The sequence below is a fragment of the Cottoperca gobio genome, chromosome 3 (genome assembly GCF_900634415.1).
Source record: "Cottoperca gobio chromosome 3, fCotGob3.1, whole genome shotgun sequence".
NCBI lineage: Eukaryota > Metazoa > Chordata > Actinopteri > Perciformes > Bovichtidae > Cottoperca > Cottoperca gobio.
Window position 1 is genome coordinate 12,919,901 of NC_041357.1, and position 18,674 is coordinate 12,938,574.

General features: G+C 41.3%; 2 protein-coding genes and 1 long non-coding RNA gene across 8 annotated transcripts in view; 2 read left to right on the forward strand and 1 right to left on the reverse strand.

Moving 5' to 3' along the window:
- Nucleotides 1–353: 353 nt before the first annotated feature.
- On the forward strand, nucleotides 354–13,042 carry nnt2 (nicotinamide nucleotide transhydrogenase 2). 3 transcript variants are annotated; one of them, XM_029458938.1, is made up of 22 exons: nucleotides 354–516; nucleotides 1,208–1,373; nucleotides 2,098–2,327; nucleotides 2,426–2,625; nucleotides 2,710–2,797; nucleotides 3,183–3,271; nucleotides 3,363–3,550; nucleotides 4,934–5,067; nucleotides 5,179–5,370; nucleotides 5,890–6,040; nucleotides 6,517–6,678; nucleotides 6,791–6,901; nucleotides 7,010–7,155; nucleotides 7,387–7,582; nucleotides 8,363–8,596; nucleotides 9,093–9,253; nucleotides 9,564–9,743; nucleotides 9,842–10,001; nucleotides 11,103–11,184; nucleotides 11,975–12,093; nucleotides 12,412–12,527; nucleotides 12,651–13,042. In XM_029458938.1, the coding sequence occupies exons 2-22, from the start codon at nucleotides 1,244–1,246 to the stop codon at nucleotides 12,795–12,797; spliced, it is 3,216 nt and encodes a 1,071-aa protein (XP_029314798.1). In that variant the 5' UTR covers nucleotides 354–516; nucleotides 1,208–1,243; the 3' UTR covers nucleotides 12,798–13,042. The 3 variants fall into 3 exon arrangements, with proteins under 3 accessions (XP_029314798.1, XP_029314789.1, XP_029314780.1); XM_029458929.1 differs by lacking the exon at nucleotides 354–516 and adding an exon at nucleotides 991–1,086 and having other exon boundaries at nucleotides 12,651–12,797; XM_029458920.1 differs by lacking the exon at nucleotides 354–516 and adding an exon at nucleotides 1,011–1,121 and having other exon boundaries at nucleotides 12,651–12,797.
- A 138-nt stretch (nucleotides 13,043–13,180) lies between these two features.
- dtwd1 (DTW motif tRNA-uridine aminocarboxypropyltransferase 1) lies at nucleotides 13,181–18,419 on the reverse strand. Of its 4 annotated transcripts, none has more exons than XM_029459003.1 (5): nucleotides 18,293–18,419; nucleotides 15,238–15,547; nucleotides 14,906–15,043; nucleotides 13,847–14,135; nucleotides 13,181–13,705 (listed from the first exon to the last, which is right to left on the reverse strand). In XM_029459003.1, exons 1-5 carry the CDS (start codon nucleotides 18,304–18,306, stop codon nucleotides 13,476–13,478), a joined length of 981 nt encoding a protein of 326 aa, XP_029314863.1. In that variant the 5' UTR covers nucleotides 18,307–18,419; the 3' UTR covers nucleotides 13,181–13,475. The 4 variants fall into 4 exon arrangements, with proteins under 4 accessions (XP_029314863.1, XP_029314856.1, XP_029314872.1 ...); XM_029458996.1 differs by having other exon boundaries at nucleotides 18,198–18,352; XM_029459012.1 differs by lacking the exon at nucleotides 18,293–18,419 and adding an exon at nucleotides 18,103–18,260.
- LOC115026302 (uncharacterized) overlaps nucleotides 18,267–18,674 on the forward strand; it is a 33,172-nt gene continuing 32,764 nt past the window's right edge. Inside the window, exon 1 of the long non-coding RNA XR_003834282.1 lies at nucleotides 18,267–18,424. This is a non-coding gene — a long non-coding RNA (uncharacterized LOC115026302). The remainder of the gene's footprint in view (nucleotides 18,425–18,674) is intronic.

The window sequence follows — 18,674 nt, forward strand, 5'->3', positions numbered from 1 at the left end:
AGTCATAGTCGTCCAACAATTAAGTACATTTAACACTTTCTCTGGCGCTCTGGCGTCACCCTGCGTCCAGAAAATAAAATGCAATAAATATATACAAAATAAACAAACACATGTCCTATAGATATTGCCAAATTATATGTGTGTGTCACTTCAACATTATTTATTTTAATTTGAGAGCTGCGAGAGGGACTATCGCAATACCGTGTGTGTATGTATGCCATTCGAAAAAACAGTCACCACCTGAGACTATTTCTGATAAACATGTTAATCCAGCTTTTAATTCACAGGTAGACTGGCAGCGGCTGCGGGGAGTTTATCTGCTTCAGGGGTGGTTCATGAGTGAAGTCACATGACTTGCTATTTATACATAAATAGTGCAGCAGTGATATCGAAACTGCCGAAGGTCGTCTGTCCCTGCAAGCAGAAGAGGGGGATTTTGGGTACGTCTCACAGGTGACCCTGCTGCTGCTGAGGGGGAGTTGAACCATTAACCTGCTCTTTCTGGAAATCTGAAAGGCAAGTCTGATAATTAGAACGCAATCAGCAAATCCTTCAATTTATGAATGAAATAGTAAAAGGTGGATGAAGGACATTGGTTAACTGTATGATTCAGTGAATGAATGAATAATTGAAAGGTCTGACTTTCAAATCAAAACATCAATTAGAGTACTACATGCTTTCACACTTTAATTTTTTTTTTTTGGGTGATGAAATCATTTTTTTTGAGAGCAGTATTTGTAAACACTATGTCCCCCTCTTGTTTACAGTTTGCGTGTGTAGGGATGAGTTTTGAAGGTGTGTGTTTGTGTCTGAGTCCTTCGCTGTCCCCTCTAGCCCCTAAGCATTTTATCTGATTACTCGGCCCTGCACTCTCCGCTCCTGCTTACAACAACCAGGCCAGACTTGGCACAGTTTCCCCCCTGTGCCGTCATAATTCCAGATCTCGCGAACAAGCCCGGGGTGTGTAATCAACCCTGGGCCCTGTGTGTGTGTGTGTGTGTGTGTGTGTGTGTGTGTGTGTGTCGTGTCCTGCAGAGCTGAAATGTCACTTTGCTGTCCGTAGGCCTCGAAGCACAGACAGCCTGAGTGTGTGACTAGGGGGCTCAGGAACTACTTGTGGGGTGGGGATTATAATGAGCTTTGTTATTTGACAGCAGATGCAGCAGTAGTGTACATTTATTTCTGCTTTTTTGTATTCATATTCAAGACCCAGAGGAAGTCTCAGGGCGGACGCTCAGTGGCCATGTCGTCCCTCCTGCGCTGCATCTCCAGCTCTTCTGTCGTTTTGTTCCAGCGAGGGGTCCATCAAAGGATACCTGGAAGAAGGAATTTCAGGACTTTCCCTGTGTTATGGGATCAAAAGGCCTCCAGAGGTAGGTACCTTTCAATATTTTCCCCCAGAGGAAAGCTCAGGTCTGCAGGCTTTCTTTTGGTTTGGATTTCCTCTGTTTCTGAGTTGAGTTATGAGAGTTCACACAAGGACATTCTCCCTTTGGCCAGAAGAGTGGAAAACTCCACAGATCATGAACTGTTTGTTGCAGGTTGCTAGAAATGTTCCCAAAATAGGGAGAGCTGTAGTGAAGCGACGCCGTGGATATGCTTACTGTAAGAGCTGCTAACATGTGAGGACATATGAGAGGTCAGTTAAAGGTGACATGTAAAAGTTGAACTGCTGTTTGGCAGATTATGTTCATAGACGTTTGTTTATGGAGTCTGTTCGCCGGGCACATGTCACTGAGTGTTTATGAGAGTTTTGCTTGTTACTGAGTGCTTTTAAGTTTGAATTGTGAGCGTGTCTGTGTGGGAGTGCAGGCCTCTCTGCGTGTGCTGGCTCTGAGCCAATCACCTGCTAATAATGTCTCCATGATGGCGAGGTCACCATGCCGTGTATGGAGAGAAATGTGTAACCTGACACTGTTCCCAGCCACACAATCTCGGCTGTACACGCATGCTCCCTTGTGTTCTTTCACAAAAAGATAAAGAAACTAAACCTCTCCTGTTGTGTTGGGTTTTTCTTGTATGAAAAGTTTCTAAGACATTAAGTTTTTTTTAAAGAAATACCCGTTAATAGCTTTTTATGGTGCTTTGTGTGTTTAGGTGTGCTCTACAAGGACCTGGTGGTTGGGGTTCCTAAGGAGACCTTTCAGAATGAGCGTCGTGTGGCGTTGTCTCCTGCGGGGGTGGAGGCGCTGGTGAAACAGGGCTTCAACGTGCAGGTGGAGAGTGGAGCTGGAGAGGAATCCAAGTTCTCTGATCAGCAATACAAAGATGCTGGAGCCACCATCACTGACGTCAATGGAGCCCTTGGCTCAGACTTGGTCCTCAAGGTTTGTACACTTCTTCTTGGTCTCCTAATAAACACAAGTTTGTTTGGGTCTAGATATTATTACATTTCTACTTCTCTGTCATCCTTTTTCTGCTGTAGGTTCGAGCCCCTAGTTTGAGCGAGGTAGACCTCCTGAAGTTTAACGCCACCTTGGTGAGCTTCATCTATCCGGCGCAGAACTCAGAGCTGATGAGGAAGCTGTCAGAGAGGCAGAGCAATGTGCTGGCCATGGACCAGGTGCCCAGAGTCACCATCGCACAGGGCTACGATGCACTCAGCTCCATGGCTAACATCGCTGGGTAAAGAAAAATAATCATAATAATTAGTCATATAATTGTAGCTGTTCAGTTACAGTAAATGTGACTCAGATGTTTGTTTTGTAGGTACAAGGCTGTGGTTCTGGCTTCTAACCACTTTGGCAGATTCTTTACTGGTCAAATAACCGCTGCAGGAAAAGTACCCCCAGCTAAGGTAACTCTATGTACAGTATGTATGTTTGTCCTTTCACAATATGTTTTCAAATCTGTTCACATTCTATGTATCATTTTGTCATATCACTTGTCTATGTTTTCATTTTATTATTTATAGTTTCTTCCATTTTGTTTTCCTCATTAAAGAGGTTTGTTTTGGGATTTCTTCCTAATCAGAAGGAAGGCTTGAAAAGGGCAGAGGGTGTCCGATGCTGTACATATTGTAAATCCCCCTGAAGCAAACTTGTGATATTGGGCTATATAAATAAAATTGACTTGACTTGGCATATTATGCACGTCAACATGAGTGTCTTCCAACAGCCTTTCTCTTTTCAATCGACCTCAAAGGTTCCCACCTTGTACAATAATGCTTCTGTTTTTCACAGGTCCTGGTTATTGGAGGTGGAGTTGCTGGTTTGGCAGCAGCAGGTGTAGCCAAGTCTATGGGTGCCATAGTTAGAGGGTTTGACACCAGGTATCAGATGAAACATTATGTCTAGGACTGCACAGGAGTGGTGAAGGTTTGTATGATTATGACAATAATTGAACTGTTTCTTGACTGTCAGGCCCGCAGCCCTGGAGCAGTTCAAATCATTCGGTGCAGAGCCTTTAGAGGTAGACCTCAAAGAGTCTGGCGACGGGGTCGGAGGTTATGCCAAAGAAATGTCTAAGGAGTTTATCGATGCTGAGATGGCCCTTTTCGCCAAGCAGTGTAAAGAGGTCGACATCGTCATCAGCACTGCCCTGATTCCAGGTCAGTCACACTCCCTCTGTTGTCTTTTTATCTTTTGGTGTTTTCAAAGCTGCGTTAATCAATATTTGTTGCATAGTAACATTGAACCCTTGTGATGAACACACTGAGAACTGCTCTTACGGTCGACTTCACATTCAACACTGCACACTTCACATAATCAATACACCAGTCAAGCCTGAAATCGATTGGATGAACGATTCTTGATATGCGAACGACGTCATACATACACAGACAGTCAGAGATTCTTTTCTTTATAGTTAGACGATGATGCTACAGCGTCACCAAATGACGCCAAATTGGACATGGTCATTCCGATGTCAGATCACCTGTCCACCAATTGTGGTTTCAATAACACACAAAGCATTCAGAACATATGACATTTTTTGTAATATAAGCCCTGCCTACAGTGTTTTAGCAAACTGAGCAAGGGCCACAACCTCTTTTCCAGTTTTGTTCACACATGTTCTGTACCAAATTTGGTGAAGATTGCTCAAAATGTGTAAGAGAAGAAGCACAAAACAGTTTTGGACACTTGGCGTGGCAAATGAGTGCGGCCTTTGTTATAGGGATATATTTTTTAGAATAGATAAGATAGAATTATTTTTTTAGTTTGAGACACAGTTACAGTTACAGGCTAAAACATACAGTTTTTTGTTATAGCAGCACCATGTGGACAATTTGAACATTCAACACTGCACTCTCTTGGGTTGTGAGCAGTATACCCACCAAATGTGAAGTAGATCCGATAAGAGTCACACACACACACACACACACACACACACAGATGTTTTGCTTTGTAGTTAGATATATTTTTGTTTCAGCAGCCTGGAAATGTTCTTTATGGTTGAGCTTACTCACCTGTAAGCTACCTACTCACGGCTGACAGTTTCAAATTAGCTGGTGAACATACAATCATTGATAATTTTTCTCAGGACTTGGTGTAAATTAAAACAAAGCTAAAAAATAGGGTACATATTTGAACTAACAATGTCAGGTAGCCAGACACACAACTTCAAGTATGTTGCTTTGCGTCTTTTGATTGTGTAAGTAGGTGAATCATTGCTAACACATTAGTCACTGTTTAGGGCAAAAACGTCATCAGAGTAAAATAAATGCCAAAGTAGCCAGAGTGAGTCACTTCCAGTGATTAGTACCTCATCACAACCCTTGGCGTGCGTTACTTTTGAAGTATTTTAACACATATGCCATAACAACTTGTTGTGAAGCTTGTTTAGATGTTTTTCTGCCATCTTGTGGGCATACATGTGCTAATGCAGCTTTAATGTGAATTCACTTTCCTCTCACTTTCCTGTTTCTTAGATGAGATGCACCAAATGTTCATAAAATGATGCAATCTGTCACTGTGTTTCCTGCCCCATGCAGGTAAGCGGGCTCCCATTCTCATCAAGAAGGAGTTTGTGGAGTCGATGAAGGACGGCTCCGTGGTGGTGGATATGGCTTCAGAGGCAGGGGGCAACATTGAGACCACCAAGCCTGGAGAGCTGTATGTTCACAAGGTGAGGTTTCTGATTAGTCAGCAGACTTTGATAAAGAACAAAATAAATCCTTTGAAAGCCTGTCGTTATGTCAAATGTACTGATCCTTCTTTAATTATTTTTTTTAACTAGGGAGTAACACACATCGGCTACACAGACCTGCCCAGCCGCATGGCCACCCAGGCCAGCACTCTGTATTCAAACAACGTCCTAAAGCTGCTGAAGGCCATTAGCCCAGACAAGGAATACTTCCACTATGAGCCCAAAGACGAATTTGACTATGGAACAATTGACCATGTCATCCGTGGGACTCTTGTTATGAAGGTGGGTTTTTATTTGTTGTAACTGTCTACTGACTGTCTACTGGCAGCCTCCGTCTCCACTGGCATCCCTCCCTGCATCTCTGTATCAGACCCTGTCATGCTATTATACTGCTCCAAATGAGTACTAAAAACCCAATCCCAGCTGGGAATAGCTCGTGTTGGATCCCAGCAAGAATGCGGCAAACGTTTCAAAATACACTTTTCCAGGAATTTTGGCTTTGACACATTGTTTATGGCAGAGAAAGCATGCAACCTCAATAAGACATATCAGTTTACCCCTTGGTAAACTTAGCATTATTCAGGCCCCTTAAAATATAATTTGTATTTCAAAACCACTGTTAACTGGTTCATGATTGCTGTTTGTTCAGTATAATCTGGTATGCGGTCCATGAGTTTGTATTTTGTATTTCTCCCACAATGCAAGACTCCAAAGTCTTGATGTCTGTTTCTCACGCAAAACTCTGTGGACGTCCTCTGTTTTCTCACACTGATCCTCTTGTGGTTTTTCCAATGTGCCCAGGAAGGCAAAGACATGTTCCCGTCCCCTCTGCCCAAAACAGTCCCCCCAGCCCCAGTGAAACAGAAAACAGTCGCAGAGCTGCAGGCTGAGAAAGCGGCAGTGATCTCTCCCTTCAAACGCACCATGAACTCTGCTGGCGTCTACACTGCAGGTCAGACACAAAGATACAAGCACAAATATTCAGACTACTAGACATTTACCACAACTTCATGTGCTATGATGTTATTTTAAAAGGAATTTGTTAGTTGTTTTTTTTTGCCAAAAAAATGATCTTTAAAAAAAATAAAAGAACAAAATCAAAGTAAAGTAATTGTTACTTGTGGCCCGAGTTCCAAAGAAAATATAATTTGGAAAGTTTTTATTGCTAAGCACAGAGATTGCCTGAAGGGACTTGTCAACACTATAAGTGAGCACAGGGGGGGGGGAGACATTTCTGGTACATTATGACATAGAGGTTCAGTTATTTGAAGTTTCAGAGAAACTATGAATCATCACACTTTCATAACGTGTTATGGAAATGGAAGTGTTTCTTCTTCTCCTCCTAAAATGTTAAAAAAAAGAACTGCATTCTTTTGCATCTACATCAATATGGAAACGTAACAACAACACTGCTCTGTCTCTCTGTAGGTGTGTCCACCTGTCTGGCTCTAGGCATCATTTCTCCCAACGCAGCCTTCAGTCAGATGGTCACCACCTTCGGCTTGGCTGGGATTGTGGGATACCACACTGTGTGGGGCGTGACCCCTGCTCTGCATTCACCCCTCATGTCTGTCACCAACGCCATCTCAGGTCAGGAGTCAATATAAGATGGTGTATGGTAAAAGGCAGTATGTAAAGGTTTTTCTGACGGTACGTCTTAACCTTTTTATTTTCTACATGTTCTGTCTGTCTTCTCTGGCAGGTCTGACGGCGGTTGGAGGTCTGGTGCTGATGGGTGGAGGTCTCACACCGTCCACCCTGCCTCAGGGTCTCGCTCTTGCTGCTGCCTTTGTTTCCTCCATCAACATGGCCGGTCTGACATTCAACACTTAGCCACCAAAATAATAACAGAGAGCAAGATTCTTTGTCTGCAAAATCAAATCAAAAACGTCAAATGTATTTTTCTTCTTTGTTTATTCAGGTGGTTTCATGATCACACAGAGGATGTTGGACATGTTCAAGCGTCCCACTGACCCTCCTGAGTACAACTACCTGTACTTTCTGCCTGGGGCGGCATTTGTTGGGGGATATGGAGTCTCGGTGGCTGCTGGATACAACATCGAGCAGGTCACAAGATATTTAGCTCCTCATTCCACTCACATTTGTTTTCAGTAAAGGTCCAGTGTGTAGGATTTAGCGGGATCTAATGTAATTCATGGAATGTAATATTCATGACTATGTTTCCAGGAGTGTATAATCACCTGAAGCTTAAAATTAACCCTTCATATCTACTTAGAGAGCGGGTCCTCTTACACGGAAAACACACAAATAAATCTGACAGTTTGTTTTTTTCCTCAGATGATGTACTTGGGCTCAGGCTTGTGTTGTGTCGGGGCGCTGGCAGGCCTCTCTGCTCAGCGCACCAGTCGTTTGGGGAACACCCTGGGCATGATGGGAGTGGCGGGGGGCATCGCTGCCACCCTCGGAGCCCTCAAGCCGTCACCAGAGCTGCTGTCTCAGATGTCTCTGGCCATGGCCACTGGGGGAACCCTGGGTAGGTAGCTTCCTGCTTTCAGAGAATCTACAATTGAGATACACATGGTGATATACAGGCTGCAAAATGCTAACTCTGGCACCGATTATCATCAATTGCAAATTAGTCTTGCAATTTATTTATTTACAGAACAGATCTTGTTGTGGTTCACAATCTAAAGTCCCTAGTAAGCATGCTATGCTGTATCATGGCAAGGATACTCACAACTAAAGAGGCATCTGTTGGTTTCAGTCTCTAAAAGAAACTATTAATAAAGCTCGGTCTCCTTTTTGAAGTCCCACAGCTTGTTTGGAAAATCACAATACCACCATGAAGGAGTTACACGTTATTAACTTTGCATGCGACCCCTCCGGTCTTTGAAGAGTGTGATTTCTTTGCTAATTCAGAACAGAGCATCAATCATCCAGATACAGAAATGAGTGGATTTTGTCGTCATGTGTGAACGAATGTTTAAAGTAATTTAGGAAAGCAGGATGATAAATTGTGTTTTAATGAACAAGCACACACAGCATGAGCATGCAGCAGCATGAGGGTTTGCTCAATATTAAATGAGTCACTCTATGTTTTCGAAAAAACACACTTAAATACTTAAATTAGGACTAATTAGATTGGCTTTGAAGATCCGGCCTGGTTTGTTACTAAAAGCAGGTGTTTGCCTTGTAACCGTGTTTGTAACTGTCAATGTGCAGGAGAAGTGTGGTGTCTGGTGCTCCACTTAGCCAGACAAACTGTAGTAACTCACAGAGATTCACTGATGTTTGTCGGATCTTCATATCTCAGGTCTGACCATTGCCAAGCGTATTGAAATCACAGACTTGCCGCAGCTCGTGGCTGCCTTCCACAGCCTTGTGGGGCTGGCAGCTGTTTTCACCTGCGTTGCCGAGTACATGATTGAGTACCCCCACCTGGACACTCACCCAGCCGCCGGTGTACTCAAAACCGTTGCGTATCTGGGCACCTACATCGGAGGCGTCACTTTCAGTGGCTCACTGGTGGCCTACGGCAAGCTACAAGGTAATGGATTTTACTTAAATAATATTTGAAGCATTTTCTATTGTGCATGTGTTTTAAAGTCTGTAGAATATGTCCTTTACAAGTCTAATCATTGCTCTTCATTTGACACAGACGCACTAATATCTATATAAACACACTGAGCTTTGTGTCCTCTGGTGCTGATTGACTTTCATCTAGTTAAAGCCAACAATCTTCTGGTACATCCAGGCCTAATTTACATTGCAGTATGACTGATCAAGAGGAACACATGAGAAGCTTTTTGGTCATTTGTTATGGATAGTGGCTGCATGGCTGTGATTGGTGGAGGGCGGCTGTCTGATGTGTGGATAGGACTGATTAGAGGCCTCCACGGAGAAGTCTGAGAGTTCAAAGACACTCGACACTGCTTAAGAGAAAAGTGCGTTTACATGTTTTATCTTGTAAAGATTATTCCCCTTAAGCCTCACAAAAGACTGACAATCACTTCTAACTTCTCTGGAAATGTTTTTGATTATAGGCATCCTGAGCTCCACCCCCCTGCTGTTGCCAGGACGACACATGATGAACGCCGGTCTGATGGCAGCGTCAATGGGAGGCATGGTGCCATTTATGCTCAGCTCCAGCTATGGTACTGGCATGGGGTGTCTAATAGGAGTGTCTGGGCTTTCCACGATTATGGTGAGTTTCCATGATACACTAAGCTGAGAGCAGGTGAAACTAAATATATTTAAATTGGTAAACTATTGAAGATGTGCACCTTTTTTCTTTAAGTAAAAATGTATTTCATCAATTTATTCTTAAAAAGAGATGTTTTTTCAGTGACTTGTACTCTGTGTTAGTGAGTAAATATTGTTGTTATAATGTTAAAATACTTTAGAAAAGAGATGATGACATCTTTTTACCCCTCAACTGCATCTCCAACAAGTTGCTTTTAATTAGCTTAACTGGCTTTTTTCAATTCTGGACAACTTCTCCAACCTCCCTATAGGGTGTAACCCTGACAGCAGCCATCGGGGGTGCTGACATGCCCGTGGTCATCACCGTGTTGAACAGCTACTCTGGCTGGGCGCTCTGTGCTGAAGGCTTCCTACTAGAAAACAATCTGATGACGATTGTCGGAGCTCTGATTGGCTCCTCCGGTGCCATCCTGTCCTACATCATGTGTGTGGTGAGTAGACTCTCATATATCCAGCCACATGTATGAACTTGCACAGTGTACTTGGCACAATTACCTGAGCCTGGGTTATTGTCCTCTTCTCTCCCAAGGCTATGAACCGCTCCCTGCCCAATGTGATCCTGGGTGGATACGGTACCACCTCCACCGCGGGCGGTAAGCCCATGGAGATTGTTGGCACACACACTGAGATCAACGTGGACCAGACCATTGAGATAATCAAAGAAGCCAGCAGCATCATCATCACGCCAGGTACAAACTGTCCATGAAACGCCTAACCGCTGTGCCAAACGGTTATCAAAAATGTTTTTCTGCTCTGGAAAAGCTTTGAAGCGTTTGAAATGGTCTGGATCTTGGGTTGATTGATAGGGCAGTGATTAATTACTCAAAACATAATATAGAAGCAGGATAACCACAAGAGGGAGCAGTTTGTCCACAAATGATCCCACAGCCACCAAGACTCTAACACTAAATAAAGTGAGTGTTGTCATGATTGTCATCAAAGAGACATTTTTTATTTTTGAGTGTGAGATGGTGATCATATCCTGATTTAATAAATAGGAAAAGCCAGACTGACGACTGAGTCGCTCTCGAGTGGCCTCAACAAGAGGAACCACCACCAAACTTTGATACTTGGATTGTTGTTTTCAACTGGCTCCAAACCAACTCAAGGACAGCTGTGTGGTCCGACATGTTGGTTTGATTAGAGAAACAGTGAAAAGTCTTAAGAGCTATTGAGTCCAGACTCGAGATTTCTCCATGCGCTGTCAACAACAAAGCACGGCAGTGAGGAAACAGAAGGCTCCGGTTGTCTAGGGAATTAGAGGATATGGGTTACGGGCGACTGGCTTCAAAAAACTCGATTAGGGGTAATGCTGAACTCTACAAGGTACCTGACCGCCAGGGTTAAACAGAGGTTAGGCAGACCCAGGGAAAGAAGTTCTTTGCACGCAGGGGACCCAAAGGCACAGCACACATGTGAAAGGTTTCAGAAGAAAAATGTCTCCCAGACCAATGAACCACTATGATTTAATACAGAGAGGAAACCTTTGGGAGACGAGGACAGCGAGAGGGGGACAAAAGAAAGAATGAAGGGTAGAGGAATGACTGGTGTTATTGTTATTGAATACCTGCTGGATTGCTGTGCTTTCAATTAAAAAGGATCATTTATTCCATCAGGGCCTTAAAAAACACAATTCCAGATTAACAAAAATGCTATTGGGCATTTGGCTCCAGCAACCAAGGAAGGATTACAACAATCTCTAGACCCTATTTAAATAAAGTGATTATATTATAAGATTAAGAAAGCATTTTTTAAATGCTATTGTATTCTCTTTCTGTTTTTGTTCTTAGGTTGGGGTCTGTGTGCAGCTAAAGCCCAGTACCCCATTGCAGACATGGTGAAGATGCTGAAGGAACAGGGCAAGAATGTCAGGTGAACGTCTGCACTCATCTACTTCATAAACAATATTACTGCTGCTCCTTTTCTTAAGTGTGTTTGCCCTGAGGGAGTTTTTAAAATCTATTTTAATTGAGACGCTCTTAATCAAACTCCCTCCTAACGCCTGAAATATGAAGTATTTGCATAATCTCCTGTTACCAGAGTGGGAAATTAAAGTAAAGAGAAAGAGACAGAAGTAACTTATTTAGTACATTTACCCAAAGTACTGTACTTGAGTACACTTTTTAGATTTTACTTGAGTATTTTCATTTTATACTAGTGTACTTTTATGCCACTAAATTTCAGAGGGAATTTTTTTACTTTTACACCATTTATGTGACTATAGTTCCTTTTTAGATCTTACATGTAAAAATGTTATAGATCAAACGTATAAAGTAGTCAATAGTAGCTTCCTCCACCCAGCTACAACATGACAATGCTATTTACATTTGAATACATCAGTAATGATCAAATAATACAATATACATTACTATATACATTCTGCTGTGTAGTGACTATTACTTTCGATACTTTAAGTATAGTTTGCTGATACTTTTACTTAAGTGTGATTTAAATGATAAATGCTGAATTTGTACTTGTATCACAGTATTATCACTTTGTAATGTTACTACCTTTTCTTCAGTAGCATATCTAAATACTACACCACTATAAATAATATGATTTTAGTACAATCTGAACTTGTTTAGAAAGAGACCGGTGCATTTGTACTTGTGGAGCAGGGCATCCCTGAGTGTTAAGGAATAATTTGATCTATCTCCAACAGGTTTGGTATCCACCCAGTGGCCGGTCGTATGCCCGGCCAGCTGAACGTCCTGTTGGCTGAGGCTGGTGTTCCCTATGATGTGGTGCTGGAGATGGACGAGATCAATGACGACTTCCCAGGTAAACTACATGGTTGACAGGGAGGTGTCAGATAATAATAATAATAATAATAATAATAATAATAATACTGGATCAATTTAGTTGAAATAATTTCCCTCGTGTTGTGTCTTGATATTTAGACATGTCATGTTATCAGGGCAACAGTCTTGTTTTCTTAGCAACCAGGCATGCAGTCTGACACACATGGTTCTGTTTATGACAGAGGGAGATAAGTGTGGTGCTGGGGAACCCAATGACATTAGTGAGGACAATTGCAGAGCATTACGCCAGCGGTTTGTCTGTCTTGTGTATGAATGTGTAAACGTCTGTGGCCCACAGAGACCGACTTGACACTGGTCATTGGAGCCAACGACACAGTGAATTCTGCAGCGCAAGAAGATCCCAACTCCATAATTGCTGGCATGCCTGTTCTCGAGGTGTGGAAATCCAAACAGGTTGGTCTACCTTTTTATAAAAACTACCTTTTGATATGTATTGCTGCCCAAACACTATCACTTATTTTTTTAGCTGTGTGATACAAAAAGTAACCATATCCACCGATTTCAACTTTATATCAGGTGATCGTGATGAAGCGCACCTTGGGCGTCGGCTACGCTGCAGTAGATAACCCCATTTTCTACAAGCCCAACTCTTCAATGTTGCTGGGAGACGCCAAGAAGACATGCGACAGCCTGCAAGCCAAGATCAGAGAGACCTTCTACTAGTGACCCCTCTGTAGCTCAGCATCATGGACAGTAGCGCTCATGTACAGAGGCAGGTTGACATGTACTGCATTTCCAGTAATAGCTTTCAGGATATATATTTTTAGAGAACAGAGTTAATGCGTCTGCAACAATTATTCTATTACAAAGACGCCCAAGATTCAGATGATTTCTTTTTTGAAAATAAGAGCCATGAATAACAAACACGAATGTATACCGATTTGTAAATAAAAAAATATTTAAACTTATGTGAAGTCCATTTCCTTTCACATTACATTTTAAGATTTAAATACACAACCAAACTCACAGTAACTGAGCTGGAGGAGCATTGATTGTTAAGTCTCGCACCAAATCATCAAACACACATTTTTTGATTTAAAACTCAACCAAGTTTCAACATCTTGAATTAAAAGGATCAAGATAAGACTATTTCCCATCTGATTTTAAAACACCCTAACTGTTGCAACTGTAACACTTTGAGTTCAGAGCTAATTTATCAAAAACACCATTCATGTCTGGCAATTGTAAACCCTTTGTGTTTTATTGCATATTCTTATACAAATAGTATCCCTGAAAATAAAATCAACCAAAAAAATAAAGGCAAACACACAAGGGCTCGGATGTGACGCCACCCTTCAGCTACAGTTTAGAAGACTCTTGTAGCTGATTTCAGTTTTTTCCTCAGCATTTTCCAGCAGAAATCTTAGCTTTCTTGACAACTGCGTGCAGGTAGGAGTAGAAGAAGAGAAGGTTATCATATTCTCCATCGTACTCCTGAGCAAGGCACTGCTCGTGGAAGTCCTTCACAAAATAATAAATAGCCTCGATAGTAGAAAGGTAAGTGTCTGGTTTGCCCTTCTGATGCCGCCAGAAACACGTTTTCCTCATCTTCAGCTCCACCCGGAGCAAATCTGGAGGAGAACACATGTCAGTCAGAGAACACACGAGAACACAGAGTGAGATCATGTTAAACAGCGTCGTGGGTCAATTACATTTGCCCCAGCAGTCAGAGCTATTTAAAAAGCTGCACAAATGCAATCTTTCATGATTACCTTGCAGTCTCTCATCTGTGCTGATCTTGTTGGTCTGGTTCCATGTGCTGTCAATGAAGACCACCCGCTGTAGGGGATACACCCTTGACTTCAAGTCTTTTGCTTCATCAGGGGTCCCTGACCCCGGATTGTCTGCGGTGTGTGGGGCGCCTTGAACTTCCTCACTTTTCAGCCTCTTTATGCAGGGTTCATCAGAGGAGCCATGTGACCTGCTGTCGGTCATGTCATGCAAACACTGCATCATGTCATGAACTGAGACAGCCCCGGGTCCAGGGAACACCAACACCACCTGGAGCGGCAGAGAGACAGTTTCAGAGAGGAACATCATCGTACAAACCAAGACTAGACACGTTCTTCTTTATATATGCTAATTCTGAGAAGCACTGAAATAAAAGAACACGGTTTGATAGGAGCAAAATAAAGTTGAGAACATGAGATTGAGTAAAATAGATGAGAGCATACAAGGCTTGTGCAGTAAAGCCACTGTCATTCTGTAAGTAGAGTCAAATTATAGTATCTGATTATGTGCTTGAATAAAGCAAATAAGGTGCAATGACAGTGTCGTAATGAGTAGAAGAAAATTAAGCAGCAGAAACTTGAAGACAATAGATTACTGGAGCTGAAACAGTTGACTGATTTATTCACTGATAAAAAGGAAAATAAATATTAATTAGAAATAATATACTATTTTGATAATTAATTCAACTTTTATATTTCAAACAAACACTAAATATTTCCTAGTTTCAGTATCATAATTATGAGGCATGAGGAGTTAGTAAATTGAATATCTTGGGTTTTTAGACTTGAGCAGACATAAGACATTTGAACGTCTACAATGTCTTAGGTCCGTTCTTGGGTTTTTGAAAAATATAACTGGCAGTCTTCATTATTTATTTATTTATTAGACCAAACAATCTGGAAACAAATGGGCAGATTAATTGATAATGAAAATGATCGTTAGTTGCAGCGACAAAAGGCTACAGCTTCACAATGACACTCAGGTGTAAAATAAAGTGAGTGTTAAATATACTCCATTCTTTCAGGATGAAAACAACTAACCGTGTCCTTTTTGTAGTCAGGTATGCATGGGTAAGTGTATATGGTGACGTCACTGGGTGCGAGGATCTTTGCATGGATTGCAGTGCTCTTGCCATCTGTTTCATTGGGATGCTTGATGATGTCTATCTTCACAGGAAGCTTAGCACGACATAAAAAGGTTTAGAGTTGCGTCCAGAAGACAGTTTCATCAACACCATTTGCAACATTTCACAGATCTTATTATGATTATGACTTAACATTTTCCACCACATTAGTATACTATTACAGCAACTCCATGCTGTAGCTGAAGGCCTCTCAAAAGAACAATCCAAGAGTCCTGACCTCTTACTGACCTTGATTAAGGGGATTTCTTGAACGCTGACACCCAGTAATGAGCAGCATGTGTAGCAGAAGAACATCCTTGATCCTCCACATTTAGAGCATTTTAACCTGCCCCTCTCCTTCGCCTTCTCCAGCACTGCATGTGATGCCAATTTTAGACCTTGGAGAGGCTCCTTGGCAAGCTCATGAGTGTCTGATGAATCACTAGAGACTGTTGTTTTGTCACGGCAACTAGGATGGAGATTCTGGTCTTGATCCAGGCTGCTCATTCTTGCTCTTAAAATGTTGACAGACCAGTGCTTAAATATGTGGGCCCTACAGCTGCACAAGAATGACAAAACAAACGATGCAAATATTGGCAGACAGAAATAATCCAACAGTTACATAGCTTTAAAAGATAGGGGCCCAATAATGTGGAAAAGCCATTAAACTAAGCTTGGAGTTGTTATTAAAAAGAGTTGTCTTCCAGACAAATAAGTTGAGCAGAGTTGGGGAATATTGGGTGTATTAATATAACATTAATATTGTGATGATACTGGAGGATGTCTCGGATTTTTGTTGTAATAATATGTATGATGTAGCTTGAATGCCATTTCTTCCTGTTCATAAAGATGCATAGCAGTTAAGTACAATACCAAATATCCCAAATCAAATGCAGTCACAAATCACCAGCTTTCTGTTTGGGTACCTCAACTCAGAAATGGTGATCAGTCATGACTCCTAAATCATCTTTTAAAATCAGTATCTTCTTTGAATATCCACTTTAAAAAAGGTTCAATGTGCAGTTCCGAGCTACCTGCTCCAAAGAAATAGGGGGCAGTATTTCACCTCTCCTACTGGGTCAATACAATGTAAATTCATCAATCATCAGTTATTAAAAAAGCGTACTCTTTATATTGTGTATTGTATTCTACAGCTATATATCGCTCTCTTTTAGTGTTGATATATTTACTGTGTATTTTTTACTACTGTGTAAGTCAGTCAGTCCATTAGACCAAATTATTTTATAATCTTCACTCTGGGTTTAGATGTGTGTTTACTGTGGCAGTGGCGGCTGTACGGTCATTGTAACGTTATGTTTCGATAGTTTGTATATTGGCTTGGCTCCGAGCGAGAGAGAACGAGGAAACGACTGTTTTGTCTTCTGCGCTGACATAGTAATGCTTCCCGGAGGGGAGCATGTAGCCGCTCTGGCAGCGAAGGCTGATGCGCCGCTGGGTCTAACCTGTGTAACGGCAGCAACAGAAAGTTTGATGATCCGGCAGGGAGTCGGATAAATCTGCTCACTGCTAACAAAAGATCTGTCCCTCTCCCAGCCGCTCTACTTCCTGTGAACCAGCCTCCTGCCAACAGTAAGGACGACACGAGGGTTCAAGTTGTTTTCTCGTTTCTGCCACTTTGGATTTAATCAAAACAATCAACTATATACACGAGCAGGGATTATGGATGTAATATTGACATGCCTTGAGTCAGCCAGCTTGACTTCTTCTTTCTCTGTAATGAGAGCAGACTGGCGCTACAGTGTCTCACTATCACCTCTAGAGGTACAGATGTTTTTACGAGACATGACGGGCCGGCACTAGTCAGTTAGCATGCTAACTTTATTAGATATTTATGTAACACAATATATAGACGTCTTTGACATAACGTCAACACTGTTGCATCCTAACTATCCTATTCTGTTGATAATGAAAGTTAATTGTTTTAATGTTTAATGTTTAAATTCTGGCATACCTTACACATTGAACCTTTAAAAGATGATGTACTTATGTATGCATATCTATGTATCTATCTAAGTACTGGATTTTTTATTATGATTGATGTTTTGATAAGTTTGTAATCATATTACAATTTATCCAATGTACTTTTGGGGACGATGATATCAGCGTTTTTAGTAGAAAAGTCTAACCAGGGACAGGGGTCGCAAATTAGACATGGCTAGAAACCCTACACACAGGGCATCTGTATCTAGTTATTGTAACATGCTAAAATGTGCATTTGCATTGTCCCTGACAAATAAACTAAAACAAAAAAGTTTTAAAAAGTAAAATAAACAAATATTAGATTTTGGAATTGTATTTGTCCTTCATTATTTTATTACTGTGACTTTATCTCTAGTTTGTATTGTTTACTTGGCTTTTCTTGCAGTTTTGCTGTTTCATGTTTGTCTGGTATAAGTTTCTTTATTATTAAGTCAAACTATTTTCTGATCTAATTTGACTGTTCATAATGTCCAACATGCTAAATGTCCAACATATTTAAATGATTATCTTTCCTGGCATTACATATTCCTAGTTTAAACATGAACAAATTGACATTCACCCTATAAAATACTGTCACATTATGAGTCATTGAGTCAAAACATCTTGATATTGGATTTTGTCATAGACAGCAGTGCTGAAAAAACAGGAAGGATTTATTGCATCATAGCATTAAACGAGATTATTACAGTCCATTAGCTACAAGACTGTTGCCACTTGGTGCACAGAGAGCATAAACTGGGTTTGAAAGCTAGTGAATAAATGTAAAGTGATCTAGAGTAACACAAGTAACTTCTTAACGTTACATATTATTACTTCTAATTAGCATTTGAGAGTTCAAGAGCACAGCGTGCAGCTAACATTAAATACTTAGGTATCTATCTTTTCTCTATAGCGGTGAAATATGACGCTAGACTATATATTGTTCTGTACATCTACCCCCGATAACATAATTTCAGTTAGGTAACGTTACAGTACAGTAAACACTACCAGAGTAATGCTAGCGAAGCTAGATTCTGTTAGCAAGCCCAACATCTGTAGCTCCGGGCTACTAGCAAACACAAATCATGATGGCTAGTTAGGTTAGCTAATACCAAAGACCAAAATAAAACATACGTGGGTGTTGAGTTGCAAGCAATACGTTGTCCACTTGTTAGTAAATCACGATAAAAACGTGTCTACCGATATGTATGCTGTACAACCATACAAACCATAACATCTTATCCATGTGCATCGCGGCGTGACAGTCTTCTTCTACGCCGGAAATGCTGTTCCGTATAACGGAAATAGTAATTGTGTTAGTTACCCGTTGCTAAGCATCAAATTCCGAACGTGTCGTGTGCTGTTGCGGGTCGCGACTAGTAGTGACGACGTTACCAGAGACGGCTCAGAGTCTTTGACGTTGCAGGTGGTGGACGGTTGACGGACTGCACGGAAGGTAACGTTACTAACGCTAGCAAACGTGAAGAACCTCGTTTTTGCAATTGCTAAAACACCATTTCTAAAACTAGGGTCGAAACTCTACTCCCAAAAAACAAGAACATAACATACACAAAATATAACATAGCTTTCAAAACTATGTACACTCTTCTAAAAAGGGTATCACAACTTTACACGCAAACACCAAATAAATAGCTCATGCACTAGTACACTATTATCTAGTGTCCAGAGTCTTTGGTACTTTCATT